The sequence below is a fragment of the Calidris pugnax genome, unplaced genomic scaffold (genome assembly GCF_001431845.1).
Source record: "Calidris pugnax isolate Ruff unplaced genomic scaffold, ASM143184v1 scaffold70, whole genome shotgun sequence".
In the NCBI taxonomy this organism is placed as follows: Eukaryota; Metazoa; Chordata; class Aves; order Charadriiformes; family Scolopacidae; genus Calidris; species Calidris pugnax.
In genome coordinates this window covers 16,482,274-16,497,368 of record NW_015090862.1, presented here as the reverse complement: position 1 = coordinate 16,497,368, position 15,095 = coordinate 16,482,274, and the positions used below count along the sequence as shown (strand labels likewise).

Below are 15,095 nucleotides of genomic sequence, written 5' to 3'. Positions count from 1 at the left end.
GACACAGCACAGTGTCTTTGAAGACGCCTCCACTAGTAAATAGTGATCTGGGCTTCAGATTTTTCCAGTCCTCAAATCTTTCATGGTTTTGCTGCACGTCTTAAATAAAAGATCTGCTAAAGAAGAAAATAACTCTCTAGTATGACCTCTGAAGTAGGTACCTGTACAGATGTGGGACTGGTGGTTCCAAACAGGTAGAGGCAATTTTTGCATCAAATGTTGTTTCCCCTTTTATAACTCGCAGGCAGCAGATGTTTCTCTCGCCTTGTTAGGAGCTGATGGGCAGAGGTCTGCAGGGAAAGCCAGGCTTTGTTTTTCCCTCTGCCTGACCAGCTCTTGCACCAGGGTGACCTTGACCCTTCCTGGGCTAAGGGAGGCCAGTGTATAATTGAGCCTTGAACCCAAATACGTAAAAACAACAACAGGAACAAAACTCCAACCAAAACCACAAACCAGTCATTACCTAACTTGTCCGTGGAGCAGAGTCTCCTGTCCAGTATATCGTAGGGCCTCCTTCCCAGCACTTCTCTGTAAACACCATTTACGTTGTGTGTTTATACAATCCATACGCTCCTTGCAGCTCTGCGATACCTTCACTTGTTCCACCCACTGGGCTAGTTGTAACAGGCCCTGCATTACGGGTTTTTAGTTGCTTGCTAGCTTTATACACCTGCAATTTCCTGGTTTATATGTCCAAAGAGGTTTTGTAGTCTTTAATTGAATATTATTCATAGATTTTATTGAGTCTTAGTTGACTTTGTAAAGCACCCTAATAGGCATTGTCTATTTAATTATATATGGCAAACCCTATGGAAACAAAGGAAAATTGACCCAATTTGCTATAGCTGGTTTACAAAGAGCCTTGAGGTGACTGAGCATCACTTTCCCTTTTTATCGTATTTCACACGTTTCCCAACTCCTGTCAATTCAGATCACACCTGACTTCTTTTTCCTGAAGCAGCCTCCGCGTGCAGGGCGGCTGCCCTTTCTCTCTGCAGCCCCGCAGCCAAACTCCAACATCTTGTCAGTTAGTTGAGGCAGGAGGAGGGAGAACTGGCATAGTCTCATGGAGTTTGCTTTTCCTGCTGCTCACTGGAAATGTGCAAAATGCTGTTTTTCTGAATGCTGCTCTGAGACTTTGCCTGTGCTCGTGATTCCAAATGCTTTGCACACAGTGCCTTGCCCCAAAACAATTCCCCTGGGCTCTTCCCGAGGTTACAGTGCTTGTTCCCACTGCCCTCTTGTTTCTTTGTCCCTCTGTCACACAAACCTGCAAAATACAAGAGGAACTCTGCTCTCCCAGAAACCTGGGTGGACGTTTCACAGAATCACAGAATCTTCTAGGTTGGAAGGGACCTTAAAGATCATCTTGTCCAACCGTCAACCTAACTGACAAAAATAGACACCCACACAACAAACAAGGAGCATCCTCACTAAACCATACCTCCCAGCACTACATCAACCCGTCTTTTGAACACCTCCAGGGATGGTGCCTCAACCACCTCCCTGGGCAGCCCATGCCAATGCCTGATAACCCTTTCAGTGAAAAAATTTTTCCTAATATCCAGCCTGAACCTACCCTGGCGCAACTTGAGGCCATTTCCTCTTGTCCTGTCGCCTGTGACTTGAGAGAAGAGACCGACCCCCCCCTCTCTACACCCTCCTTTCAGGGAGTTGTAGAGAGCAATAAGGTCTCCCCTCCGCCTCCTCTTCTCCAGGCTGAATAACCCCAGTGCCCCCAGCCTCTCCTCATAAGACTTATTCTCCAGACCCCTCACCATCTTTGTCGCCCTTCTCTGGACCCGCTCCAGCACCTCAATGTCTTTTTTATGGTTTATATGACTACACAAAGGCTGAATGGCTTTGTATTGCTTAATGGATCTTCTTTCTGCCGTGAGCGCTGGGATAATCTCTGCCCTTTTTGGGGTATCCATCAAACGCTGTCTGGCGCGTGGGTGAAGTGTGAGCTGCAGCTCTGGTGGGTATGGTTGGAATAGGTTTGAATGTCAGCTACACCGTATCCTGGACGCGGCGTTAATTAAACAGAATGGCCCTGCTCCAGGCCCCAATGGACAAGCATCCACATGGCAACTGTGAGCCTTGTTGGCAGCAAGAGATTAAGGAATTAATTGGCAGGGTTAATCTCCATGTCAGGGTTGGAAATGAATTGTTAATTTGTTTGGTTGAGTGTAAAGTCCTCTCCCAGCGATGGCAGGTGGGATCACATGGGGAAAAGCCTGCGAAGCTGCCCTTCTTGGGGACCTTTCTATTTAACACCTCCTGCAAACAGACCTCTCGGGCGCTTTGCCCCTGACGTGTGACTCCTGCATGGGGTCAGAGGAGCAGGTTGTGCCGGTCGTGCCGCTCTCCTGTGAGCTCCATCCTTGCTGGAGCAGGATGCCAGCAGGGCTGGGAGCTGGGAGAGGGGCTGGCTGCAGCTCGGGAGGGCCCTTTCGCATCGCAGCCTTTCTCTCTGATCTTTCTCCCTTCTGATGGCTGTACTGGAGATACTGGGTGAGGCCAAGCTGCTCTGGGATCTGAGAGGGAGGGGGAGATGTGCTGACATGGAAACGCTGCTGTTGGGGCGAGTGGTACCAGCCTTGCACACAGCATGCAAAACTCCATAGGTCTGTGGGGACACTAAACCCTCTCAGACACTTCTCTGCTCCTCCAGGACACTGTAGGACGAGAATCTGTCAGATCAGTTCATGCTTTTCCCTTTCCGCTTTCATTTTATACTCAAGATGGCAGAATATTTTCCATTTTATTATCTTTCTAATCCGTTAAGGCTAATGTATTGGTCATATCACATTAAGACATGGGATAAAAGCACTTCAGGGCTTAAATTATTTAAATGAAAATTTAACTTTTTGTCACTTGTGCTCTCTATTGTGTATTGATTTAATCTAATTAGTTCAGCAATAAGAATCACTTTCTTGTTATGCTGTGCTCTGATCTGTTGGCACTGACACAACCTGATTCTAGATGTGACATCAAATAGGACTGCCCTGGACAGACACCTGGGATCTTTCTGGGGGTGCAATGATCCTGTTTAAGACCTTGCAGTCAAAATATGACCCTGTTGCCCATCCTTCAGTGCCCACCACCAGCTCTTACATCTACTCTTGCGTTTTCCCTTAAGCAGGGTTGAGAAAAGTGTGTGTTGGTGTTCCCCAAAACTGAGGTGTCACTGTCACAGGCACTGCAAGGTCTGACCTGACGTGTACGACAGAAGGTGATGGTGGGGTTGCAGGATGATCCACTGAAGTTAATTTGTAATTATCCATACGCAAGATCAGCTCCTCATTTTTGGAAAAGCCTTTGTGTGTGTACACAAATCTCACACAACTGGGCACTGAGATACAGGCACAATCACCTTCTGTTGTTGTCTGTGACAGCCAGTGGTGAGCCACCTCGCTGTGCCCAGCGCCTGATTGATGGGGAGGCTGATGCTGTTCCAAGGTGCTGTAAAATAATGAGGGTTTTTCATAGCCAAAAATAATATTTGGCTGGGTTTAGCCTCCGTGTCTGCATCCTGTCTGTGCACATTGTGTGTCACCGTGTCTAAGTCCTGCCAGTACCAGGAGTCTGGGGGGTTTTGGTGTCCAGGTGACATCCCCTCCTGGAGGAGCACTTGCTGCTGGGTCTGTGTGCTCTGCCTGACACTGACTGCTTCTCCTTTCCATACCTGCCCCATTTCCCCCCTCGTCCAGCACTCATCCCACACCTGGGGCTGCCTTCCCTTTTGACCTCTGTTCTCCTTCAATTTAATAAGACTAGAAATGTCTTTTTGCTGCGTTCCCCGTCTGTGTGACCCTGCGGGTGCTGCCAGCTGGCTCTTGTGCTACGAGCAAAGTATCAACGAGCAGTTTTGCCGGAGAGGGGAGAGCAGGGCAAGGGTGTCCACAGAGGCCTGGGACACCTCGGTAGAGCTAGAAGCAAAGCAGAAGGGCTGGGCTGATGTTTGGGTGATGCTTTTTGTTAGGCTGTCACAGTTGCTGAGTCCTGAGTAAAAATAGGCTTGATGTGATACTTACTGAGGTATCCTTAATCTGACCACGGTCATTTGAGACCACAAATAATATGAAACTGCAGTCAATTGACACAGCAAATATCTTGTGCATTTGTATATGATACTTACTGAGGTATCCTTAATCTGACCACGGTCATTTGAGACCACAAATAATATGAAACTGCAGTCAATTGACACAGCAAATATCCTGTGCATTTGTATAAAGATGTTTTGGGCTGCTCTGAATTCTTCAGCTAATTTGAGGCCATCTATTTGTAGGTGTCTGTCAAGCACCAGCACTTGCTCCTACTTTCACCTTGCGTTTCACATTCTCCCCACCCTACAGCAGGCAGATGGTTGAATGTCAGCCAAAACTAAGAGGGATTTCCTCTTTTCTTTTGAAGGGATGGGTGCTCAGAGATTTATCAGTAATACATTTGTACTTAATCAGATAGAGTCTGTCCTGTGTAACTAAGAAGGCCCACAGCACGTCGCTGGCACAAGCAGCTACTCTGGTGAAGTCCCACTTGAGTTGCCATTTTGCATTCAATGTAAAAACTGTGCTTTTTGGGTCAGTGACTTACTGTTATTAGTCAGTTGTCCTCAAATGCTAATAGTGTGGTAATGTTCTAGGACAGCTTTTTGTGTACTATCATGTCATATTGATTGTTTAGAAACTCTGACCACTACATAATTTGGAACGAGATTCTGTCACCCTGTCTACCCTACATATAAAATTTTAATATCAAAAGTGCATGACCGGGTTCATCATGGACGTAATTAGTTCTTTGGAGAATCTGTGCAGTAGCCTGTGCTATCCCTACTGATGTTAACATATTATATAATCAGCTTTAGAAAATGCCGCCGTCTGAAAGCTGGTTTCTGTGTCCCTGTGCTCAGTCACTGCCCTGAGGAGAGAGCCGAAAATCAGCGGGATTTTACTAGAAAATAGGTGTTTCTGCTGTAGGTTTTTTTGGGGGGGGAGTGGGAGAACAATTGATTACCTTCAGATCATTTTTGCCTGCAAACTGTGCTCTCCAAACATTTCTTTATTGATATATAGAGATTTTAAAAAATGAGTTAGATGTTTCCTTTTGCTGTTCAAACTGGGTGGTGAAGAAATGGAACAGGCTATTTTGCTAGTTTGGAACAAGCCCAATGATCTCTGTTTCTCTGTGACTCGTGTGTTTCCATGCAAACATCTGAGGTATCAGAGCTGTGCACAGAAGCCCGCAGTCTCTGCTCTGTCCCTGCACGGCACAGCACATTGTTTACTACCTGGTTAAACACTAAATATATTTTAATAGGCAGTTAGTTTGCCAAGAGAAATAGTCCCCTATGAAACTTAACAGCGGATGAAGTGGAATTGCTACTGTGAACTTAGTGATAGGAGACTTTAGGCTTATTTAATAAGAGAGGTTTTAGATTTCTAAGAGCAGAATTTGAGGGTTTGCATTTTCCTGTGAGTCATGACCCCTTCTGCAAGCTCCAGTGCTTCAACTCTGACCCTCAACAGCATCTTTGCCTGGATTTCCCAAAGAGAGGTTTGCTCTCCTCCCTCCAAAGTGGTAACAGGAGGGTAAAATCAACCATTCCTTTTGTTGTTCCTCAAATCTTTTGGGGGCAGGACCCTCACAGAGGTTTCAGCATCTCATTTATGTCTTAGGTGAGCTGTGTGGTAGATACGATTTGTCACGTTCCCCATGGTAGGAAGGACTCTGCTTTAGTCCTTCTGTGCTGTGGTTTTAAGGTTGTTCTGATCTATTTAGATCAATGAATTACACAGTAAAGATAATCTTGTCTAAAGGAAACACAATAAAATCTCCTGTAAGATTAATACATGAGATGAGAAATCCAATTAGAGCACAGAGCCTGCCATTTCCATCGTTATGGGTAAGATCCCCATGATTAAGAGCTGTGTATTACACAATAAGGAGAGGTGGGATCAGGCCACCTTTGATACATTTGTTCTGATTCCTGGGTAGGGATAGTTGAAGGGACTACACAGTGACAAGCGAAGGCAACATTCCCAGCTCAGAAGAGGAATTAGGAGATCAGGATGTGTTCAAAGTTGGTAGAATACAGGTATTTCTTGACATTCCAGCCATTGTCTTAGAGACACCAGAACAGAACAGCACTACGTAGGTTTGACACTTTTATTAACAAAGAACCCATGGGGCTCATTCATTAGTACAAAATACAATCATGTTCCTGTATGTTAAACAGCATGGTTGTGTTTTTTTTTTTTTATTTTGTCTTTTTTAAACTGTTTCACAGTTATCAAAACAAAGCCCCTGCATATTGAACTTATTATTGTGCAAACAGTAATTATTTTAAGGATCAATTTCTGCACTAAGCCAAGTGTCAGAGAGCAGAATTTAATCTTGTTTTCACCCCTCCTTTGAAGGGTCACATGTGCTTCCTAAGAAACACATTATACTTGTTTGTCTTTTTTGCAGCAAACAATCTAAGGCCACAGTTTATCTGCAAATAATAAAAAACAACTCAAAGATTTTAAGGAAAAAAAAAAAAAGCACATCTTTACCCTTCATGCTCTTGTTTGCTTGACCATGTTTATACCAGGTAGCACACATCACCTATCAGGTATTACAGTCCAAAAAAAGCACCTAATGTTCTTTTTAAGCTAATATTTTGAATTATTAACATGCAAGTTAATACACAGCCACATTACTTTTCAGGTAACTATAATGGTATCTGCTTAAGGAAAATACACTTGTTCCCTTTCCAGGTGATGTGAATGAAAATCCTGCATTGATTGCATGGGCACACGCCATCACTTAAATAAAAAAAAAAAAAAAAATGATGGTGAATACAATCTTAAGACCTGATCTGAGTCTTCTGTGAATATTCCTTTGTGGAGCACGCTCCAGCATATTCTGGTCTGTACTTGCGGTTGGTAGTTCAAGGTCACATTAAAGAGTCTGACAGTGCAGCTCAGATCCTGCAGCACCTGCTCATGCCTCGGCTCTGCGCCATCCCTTAAAAAAAAAAAAAAAAAAAAGGCATGAGAGCTACATCTCGAGACTTGCAGATAAATACTTATTTTTAGAATGTCCTTTCAAAAACATGCACTCAAATTTTGGTTAAAGCTGCATTTGCTATAGAAGATGATACTTAAAGTTGCAAATGAAAAAAGTAACTGCAGTTTGGAAACGTGAATCTCAATCGGTTTGTCTCACACTGATGTAAAAGTAACTTGAGGTGAAGTGCTAGAAATCAGACAATGTAAGGAAGTTGTACTAAAAGAAGACTAAAAATATATATCCGTGTATGCCTGTAGAAAACCCCCTGCTTCTTAAATGAAGACAGATCTCATAAAAAACAATTTAATTTTTTTTTTAAACTGCAGTTATCGATGAAATGAAGGAAACTCAGTTACTGTTCTTGTAGTTCTCAGAAAGTACAATGTTTTACCATGTGAAGCACCGGGTTAACCCCAAACCCTTCTGTAAGACATATGGAATAGTTCTAGTAGTTTGAAATCCCCTGTAGTTTAGAGACTCAACTGTAAACGTGCATATTGAGAATGCCGTGTTTCTTCTCCTGTAATTAATTTTTTGATGGTGGCTGACTGATTCCAATTGATGCTTGGCAGGAAGCAAACATTCTACTTTAAATGAAGGCAGCAGAAGGGCCCAAGTATAATGCTGTGCCTTCAATTCTTAGCAGCAAACAACTCTGTTCTAAATGACCTGAGGAAGAAAACATTAAAATATTGCACCAAAACAAAGTTAAACAGCAAAAACAAACAAGGAAACACACAAACAAAAAATAGTCTGGATAGCAAATGACCAGTGCAGCCCCTGACAACAGATCTCTAGACAAAAATGCAGGAGTAATGAAAAGCTTTGTGCCATTATCAGAGGATTTTGCTCCCCCGATGTCTGCTTTCACTTCAGTTATAAGCTATGTCTATTCTGGGTATATTTACACCTCTCCCTACGCCTCCTATCTCATTCACTAACCACAGAAACCATTTAGGGTCCCTTTTAGAACCTTGAAGTATACTGGAGCTTTAACAAGACTTTTTTTTTTGGTCTCAAATCTGACCGTAAGTAAATATCCAAAACAGAGGTAGGCTTATAAAGGCTTCTGAATAAATAAGTATTGTCCATTTTGCTAAGTACACCTGCTGCTGGCAAAAGGCTTCTCCCTTGCCATGCTTCCCATTATCATGCTATCCATAGGCTTAAGATGCAGAAAAAGAACTCACAGTAGAAGAGGCTAGAATAATTCCCTTAAGAAATCCCTTGAAAGAAAGCATAGTGCATAAGCTCTTATCAAAGTTCAATTTTCTTTTACATACTTGTGTCTTTCATTCAGTAAATGGTTGCCTTCATGATATTGCGTAATAGCTATTCTTTCATCCATGATGTCTTTAGAATCATTATGAATGATGAAATAGTACCACTTGGCAGTTGTTAGAAGGGCAGGTTCTCATGAAATAGAGAGTTATGGTAGTGTGAAGACTTCACTCCACGTTTTCGTAGTGTTCCTTTCTTGGATGCAGACAGCGCAGAACTGAAGCCCCTTGAACACTGGAATCTTTTGGAAATGTTTTCTTACCCCACATTCTGTTCTACTACGCAAGTTCTACCACAGAAGTTCTCAACATCAACATAATTACGTAAATTCTTCCGGAGTGTTCCAAACAAAATATAAATTATTTTTTCTTCAGAAGACCCTTACGCATCTCCTTGTACTTTATGTAGTATATCCACTTTTTAGAAGCATTCAGCACTTCCAGGTACTTCTCAAGCAGCTGCTCCCACAATATCCTCTGTGCAGACTAATCCAGCAGATTCTCTTCCATCACCAAACGTGCTCATACCTCCCTCTTCATTTTCCTTTGCCTCTCTTGTACACAACCTTAAGTTTTGAAAAAGAAAACTGTTTCCTTTTTAGCTGCACTATCAGCTTAAGCAGCAGAAAGATTAAGACATTCATCACAATGATGCTCGTTACAAATCCTCTTCAGAGCATGAACGAAACAGGCTGAACTTCTTCTACATCAGTTGGATGTGGATCAATCTAGAGAGAAGAAAGGCAACAATTACCGCCTATAATTCTTGCATTTCTGTACTTGGGAGGGGGGTGGTGTTTGCCATCTGACAATAAAAATACCACCTGCTGTTTATTTTTTTACCTCTGAATAAAGAGGTGGAGGCTGAAACCGGAACTCTTGTATGTAAGCAAAGACAGGACAACACAATTGTTCCTCACAGTCAATTGGTAGTGGATAAGCAGGAACATGTCTGGAGAACTCTTCCTCAGACACTATATCAGCGTAATTTGGTGGTGCTGAAACAAGAAAGATGCTACTGTCAAATTTAAAACTATTCACTCACAGCAAGAAATCTCTATTACAGTATCCAAGACCATGAAGATTGTATTTATTAAATATTGTACAATTGTTATATTGTCTGAAGTGCACCAGGTTCATAAATACTGTTACTAGAATTATGTTTTTATTAAGCTCAGGTGACTCAGCAGGAACACTACAGGTGCTTTTTGGGCTACTCCAGCAACACATCTGTGTTGTATCAAGTAATGATTAACTTTAAGGTGTCTACCTCCAAAACAGAATCTCACTATCAGAAGTTAGTTATTTCAAGATTCAGCTGAAAGTGTAAAGAGAGACTTAAAAAAGGCTGGAGTCAGGCTGTCTTTACCAATCCTTCTGGATCTTGACATTTATGTGCCTCGCTTCTCATGAGTCATACTTTAATGGCCCACATCCCTCGTAGTGCCCTTAAACTGGCACCACTGTCCCCCTGTGACAGGCAGTGCTGTGCTGTGCTGTGTTAGAGAGTTCAATATGGATTACCTTCAGGGTGTTCGGGCATGGTCAGTGCCAGCCAGCTCATATCCATACTGAACTGGCTGGTAATGCTGGAGTTTCTGCTTGAAAATCCAATACATGGAATAGTGCCAATCACCAGAGGCATCTCAATCATCAATTTCTTAGCACCAGGAATATGGATATACACCTATGCGACAACCCCCAAATAAAAGAAAACAAAAACCATCATAAGACCCACTGAATTGCTGCTCCTAAAAGCTACCCTACTCCCCATACTGCAGATCGTTTAAAAAATTAGGAGTTTTCTCATTCCAGATATGTTTAGCTAACACTCTTGCAGCTTTCCTTATTTTCCAGCAATTTCCTTCTTTCTGTACCTTGTCTCTAGGACAAAGGAGGTTGACAAAAATAATTATGCACTTGATTTTCAGTCCTATCTTCCCATTTCTGTAAAGAATCACTAGAGGAGCCTGTTCAGCTTGAACTACTTTCCCCTAATAACCTCTGCAGGTCCAAAACTAAGCTGCTGCTTCCTCAGAAACATTCTTCCATTCTCCCCATTATTCCTGTCTTTCCATTTCAGAATCTCTTCATGATCTTCAGTCTCAGCTATATGGTGTATGGTATTTATTTATATCTATTGTTGTTCCCAAATTCAAAATCTAATAGCTGCTCAGTACAGAAAATTCTTCTGTTCCCAACTCCATGTAGCATTCAAGAGTAGGCACATCTGTAATAAAACCCCATACTTACAGCTAATGAATATTCTACTCTAATAATACAGCAGTCAAGTATAGAGGGGGATACAGGTGGGATTTTCAGAGTTTTCCCATTCCAGGTATCTGTACTCCCAGAGGCAATGTGGTTTCCTCGGACATTGGCAACCATCTGACGGAAGGTTTTGGTCTTCCCACTGGCCAGGTACGTTTGTGTTTGGAAAATGGCAGCTTTTGGAACGATCAAACGAGAAGAGCAGTTCTCAATTTCTGCATAGATTGGTATGGCTTCCCCTTAAAGACAGAAAAAGTTCAATGAATAATTTGTATTTAACCAACTTTCCTCTGGGAGTATCAAAGCATGTTACGCAGCACGTACATCACCACAGTGTTAGGAGAACAATACTCGTTAGTTTCCTCAAGCTAAATTTTTTTTGATTTTCAGAGTGGTATCCAGGCAGAATTATAGCCACCTACTACATTTTATGTATAAACAATGATTCATTCTGAAACATTAAGTGTAATATGAACAAGCTATAAAAACTTTATTTGCAAATTATGCATCAATCTTCCTTTTATATAGTACTAACTGAATTCCGGAATGTTGTATTTTATTTCCTCGATGTATCTAATGTTATCAAGGCAACAAAGAAGCTGCTAAAGCTCATTCTTACAGAAGCATAAACCTACACAAGCAGGACATAAAAGCCTGATTATATCCCCAATTAAGTATTTTATCTCAAATAAAAGCATTTTGTTGTTCTTTACACTCAAATGTACGTGGCTTTTCCATAGTATTACTGACTGACAGGACTTCCTTTCAATTTTTATTTCCAAGGGGGGAGTGAGGGGCAAGGCAAGATGATTTTTGTTAAAGCAAGTTCATACAGATCTCAATTTACTACCTACTAAATGGAACTATTCCGCTTTTCCATAGTATTACTGACTGACAGGACTTCCTTTCAATTTTTATTTCCAAGGGGGGAGTGAGGGGCAAGGCAAGATGATTTTTGTTAAAGCAAGTTCATACAGATCTCAATTTACTACCTACTAATTCAACTATAAAGTCTGGGCTTCACAGAGATTTAAAAAAAAACCCTATTAGATGTTTAATATTCACATTTTGAAGATAACTACTCTTACCATTACAGTATCCCTTCCTCTCAATTTTGGCACTGAGAGACACTGGCCCAGAGGTGAAAAACCAACAGCCAACCATCTTCTCCTGACTTCTTAGAACAGGTGTCTATAAAATATAGAGTATTTTTCATTTTATGGCATAAAGCTATCAATCACTTGCAGTTTAAAGTTACACGTATCAGTCATGGCAATGTAGCTCTAAAATCCACTTGATTCAAATCACTGTACTGCTCAATGGACCTGGAGTTTTGTCAGCAGGTAAAATGGAACCAAAGTTTATCTGTCTGAACATCTGGCTGTTTTAAAATCCCAGTCTGCATTTAGACCATATCAAGGAGGTAACAGAGATCAATCTGCACTTGAATGTAACCTGTCTTCAAAAAGATTGATTTAACAAATTTAATAGGTGTTACTTTTTTCCAGGTGTGATGGAGTACTGCGGTATTTATGCCCGTGTTCCTCAGTGCAGAAGAATGCAGAAGTCATTTCATCTGCGAGCAACTAATAGTTAAGCAGGTAAGCTGCTGTATCCTTCATGAGAAAGCATAAATGTATACACACTGGGCTAAAAGGTGATGCATCTTCATAACTTGCAAGCCACACAACCCCCCAAAAATTTAAGCTTATGACAAACACCACCTTAATTATTCATGGAGGACTGTCATAATAAAGGACATTTACACTGTTGGTAAAATTTACATCAAACTTACAGGTACACATGTCAAGGGTCCCAGCTAGGATTGAAGCTACTTAAAAAGAGTAGCCCAGTCAATGTAATCATGAAGTCTAAAATTTGTGGTGTTTTGCAGTTTTTGGTGGTAGCCTTGGAATCCCTTTAAGATAGGCACCACCTACTTCACGTGCCCCAGAACCCTCTCCTGTGCAATAACCTGTGGTTCACTCTGTCCCAAGATACATTGTTGGATATAAAGACTACGTTCTGCTTACAGATGTCACTGCCAAAATACTTTTTTAAGTCCTCTCTGGACAGAAAGATTAAAATTTAAGCATATAATGAGGAAAAAAACCCTGCTCAAAACATCTCTTAGCTACGTTCACATCATGATGAGATGTTAAAATTATCCTAGCATTTTAAATAAAATAGAAATTACTCATTCATATTTAAATGAATAACCATTTAGATCCAGTTGCTATCATGAAAGTGCAAGGTATAATTTTATATTATTTTCATAATATGGGTTGAGATAAAAGAAGCCAGCTCATTAGCTTCCATCTTGCCTATTTTCTCATTACTTAATGCCTGATCTTTCTTATTACTCTACAGTATTTCTAGCGATTATTAGAAACTCAATGCTTTAATGTGGCCAAATCTGTCATAAGGAAATAACTGAAAAGATCTCGGAAGCAGCTGCGTGCACGCACTTAATGTTAGAAAACGACATGCAAAATGGAAGGATACGTAACATAATGGCCAGAGCATAAATGACAGGCTGGGCATGATTAATACTCTTCTATAATTACTGTTCCTCAACCTACTATTATTGTAGAGTTTAGGACACTGCAGCCCTGTGAATGTAGTTGCTCTGGTAAGAGTAACTACTTTACGCTTGTGCATTATTATTATTAAGCCTTATTTATGCATCTGAAGCCTGCATAACTTTTTGGCAAGAACGTCTCTGCCAGCAGGGATGTAATCAATGGTATTAAAAAAAGCCACTCTGTTTGCTATTCACACAACCTAAGATCATCTATTTATAGAGAAAAGCTTAGGGAGCTTATATGCTTTCAGAAGTCAGAAAATGACACTCCAGAATAACATGGAAATGGTTATGGCTGGATGTGAATGCTGCTTGGAAAGGATTTTTTTGCAGCTGGCTTTAAAGGGGGGGGGAGGAGGAGCAGAGGACCCTCTTACCAGTAAAGCTGGTGAGCTGACGTCGATATGGCTAATGACCTGAAGCTCAGTCTGTACGCTCTGATCGGGCGCTGCAGGCCTCTCCAGAATTGCTTTCACATAGTACTGAATACTGCCATACTTCCCAGTAAAAGAGGTCACCAGAGGTCTGAAACAAGCAGTCACAGAAGCATTACCCTCAGTTTGTAATTCACCAAAGCTTCCTGTGTACATAAATGTTTACCAATTTACAGCTTGTGCTCTCAGTGCCCTAGGGGAACGGACGCAAACATGGCCCGTCTATGTGGTGGCTGATTAAGACAAATATATAAAGCTGACCTATCAGTTTGATACAAAAAAAAAAACCCCACTGAGCAAAATTACATTAAGTTCTTGTTCCACAACAAGCAGCGTCCAGCACAATCCCTTCAGGTTGGATTATTTAACTTACTCTTGAGGGAGCTGAAAGCTGAACGGAAACTCATGTCTTCCATCAAGGAGAATTAAGCTTTCCTCACCTGTAGGATAAAAATGAGTAGTATGTTTTGGTTATTCCATAAATAGAAGAACAAAGCAGATGCTTTTATAAATTATTTATGTACAAAACACCCAGATGCAAGGGACTAGGAGCAGTTTTTATTGATCCCAGTGGGTTCTGGATTGGAGCCCATGCTTTATTTATGCTGTGATGCGATTTCAATGAAAAAATCAAGGAAACATGGGAGACCTTGAGTTTCAGTTCAGGCCTCTGGCCAACTTCTAATCCAAAATGGCTTCTGGAAAGCATAACGTGAGCTTCTTTTCCTTTGCTGCAGGACAGCAATTAATCTACTATTTCAATTAATTTAGCTTTTGTGCTAAAATCTGCAATTTAAGGTCAGTGTTATGAAATATGTTATGAGTACGTATAATCTTAATATGTTCATAGAGGACAAAATGTAATACAGCTTTTTAACTGCTTTTAATTTAATCATAGAATGGTGAGAGTTGGAAGGGACCTTAAAGATCACCGGGTTCCAACCCCTGTGCCACGGGGGGCGTGTGTGGAATTTACTGTAGGAAATTTACTTTTCCTACAGATGAACTTGAGATGCGTTTCCCCCTCAGAACGAAATGTCCTTTTCCCTTGAATTTGCCAGCGCTCGGCCGTCGTCCCAGTGACAAAGCGGCCGGGCAGGGAGGGCAGCAGCCGGGAGCCCCCCCTGCTCTCCCGGGGGAGACGGAGGTGCCCGGTGTTGGCTCCTGGGAGAGGCAACCTCTGCAGGGACCACCCCCCGGCAGGGCGCGGGGGTCTCGGAGCCGCAGGCTCTCTCCTGGCCGCCTTCCACCTTTTTCAGCCGTTCGTACCGCCACCGGCGCGGCTGGGGGGGCTGCGGTTACCCCGGCCCCAGGGTCTCCACCGCGGCGGGGAAGGGATGTCCCCGCTGACCGGGCACCTGTCCGGGCCTCACGCCGCCTCTCAGCATCCGATGCCCGGCTCCGCCCTCGGCCTCCCCCCTCTCCGGGAGAAGCGGGCGTGGGCGCCTTCCTGCGGCGGGGAACATCCCC

General features: G+C 42.3%; 1 protein-coding gene across 1 annotated transcript in view; it reads right to left on the bottom strand.

The window, feature by feature from the left end:
• Positions 1 to 7,009: 7,009 nt before the first annotated feature.
• Positions 7,010 to 15,095, bottom strand: part of ARRDC4 (arrestin domain containing 4) — an 8,433-nt gene continuing 347 nt past the window's right edge. Inside the window, exons 2-9 of the mRNA XM_014944314.1 lie at positions 14,895 to 14,983; positions 13,999 to 14,065; positions 13,569 to 13,716; positions 11,696 to 11,798; positions 10,590 to 10,846; positions 9,861 to 10,023; positions 9,180 to 9,334; positions 7,010 to 9,064 (exon numbers count right to left, since the gene is read on the bottom strand). Coding sequence (XP_014799800.1) covers positions 9,008 to 9,064; positions 9,180 to 9,334; positions 9,861 to 10,023; positions 10,590 to 10,846; positions 11,696 to 11,798; positions 13,569 to 13,716; positions 13,999 to 14,065; positions 14,895 to 14,983 — 1,039 coding nt within the window. The 3' untranslated portion in view covers positions 7,010 to 9,007. The remainder of the gene's footprint in view (positions 9,065 to 9,179; positions 9,335 to 9,860; positions 10,024 to 10,589; positions 10,847 to 11,695; positions 11,799 to 13,568; positions 13,717 to 13,998; positions 14,066 to 14,894; positions 14,984 to 15,095) is intronic.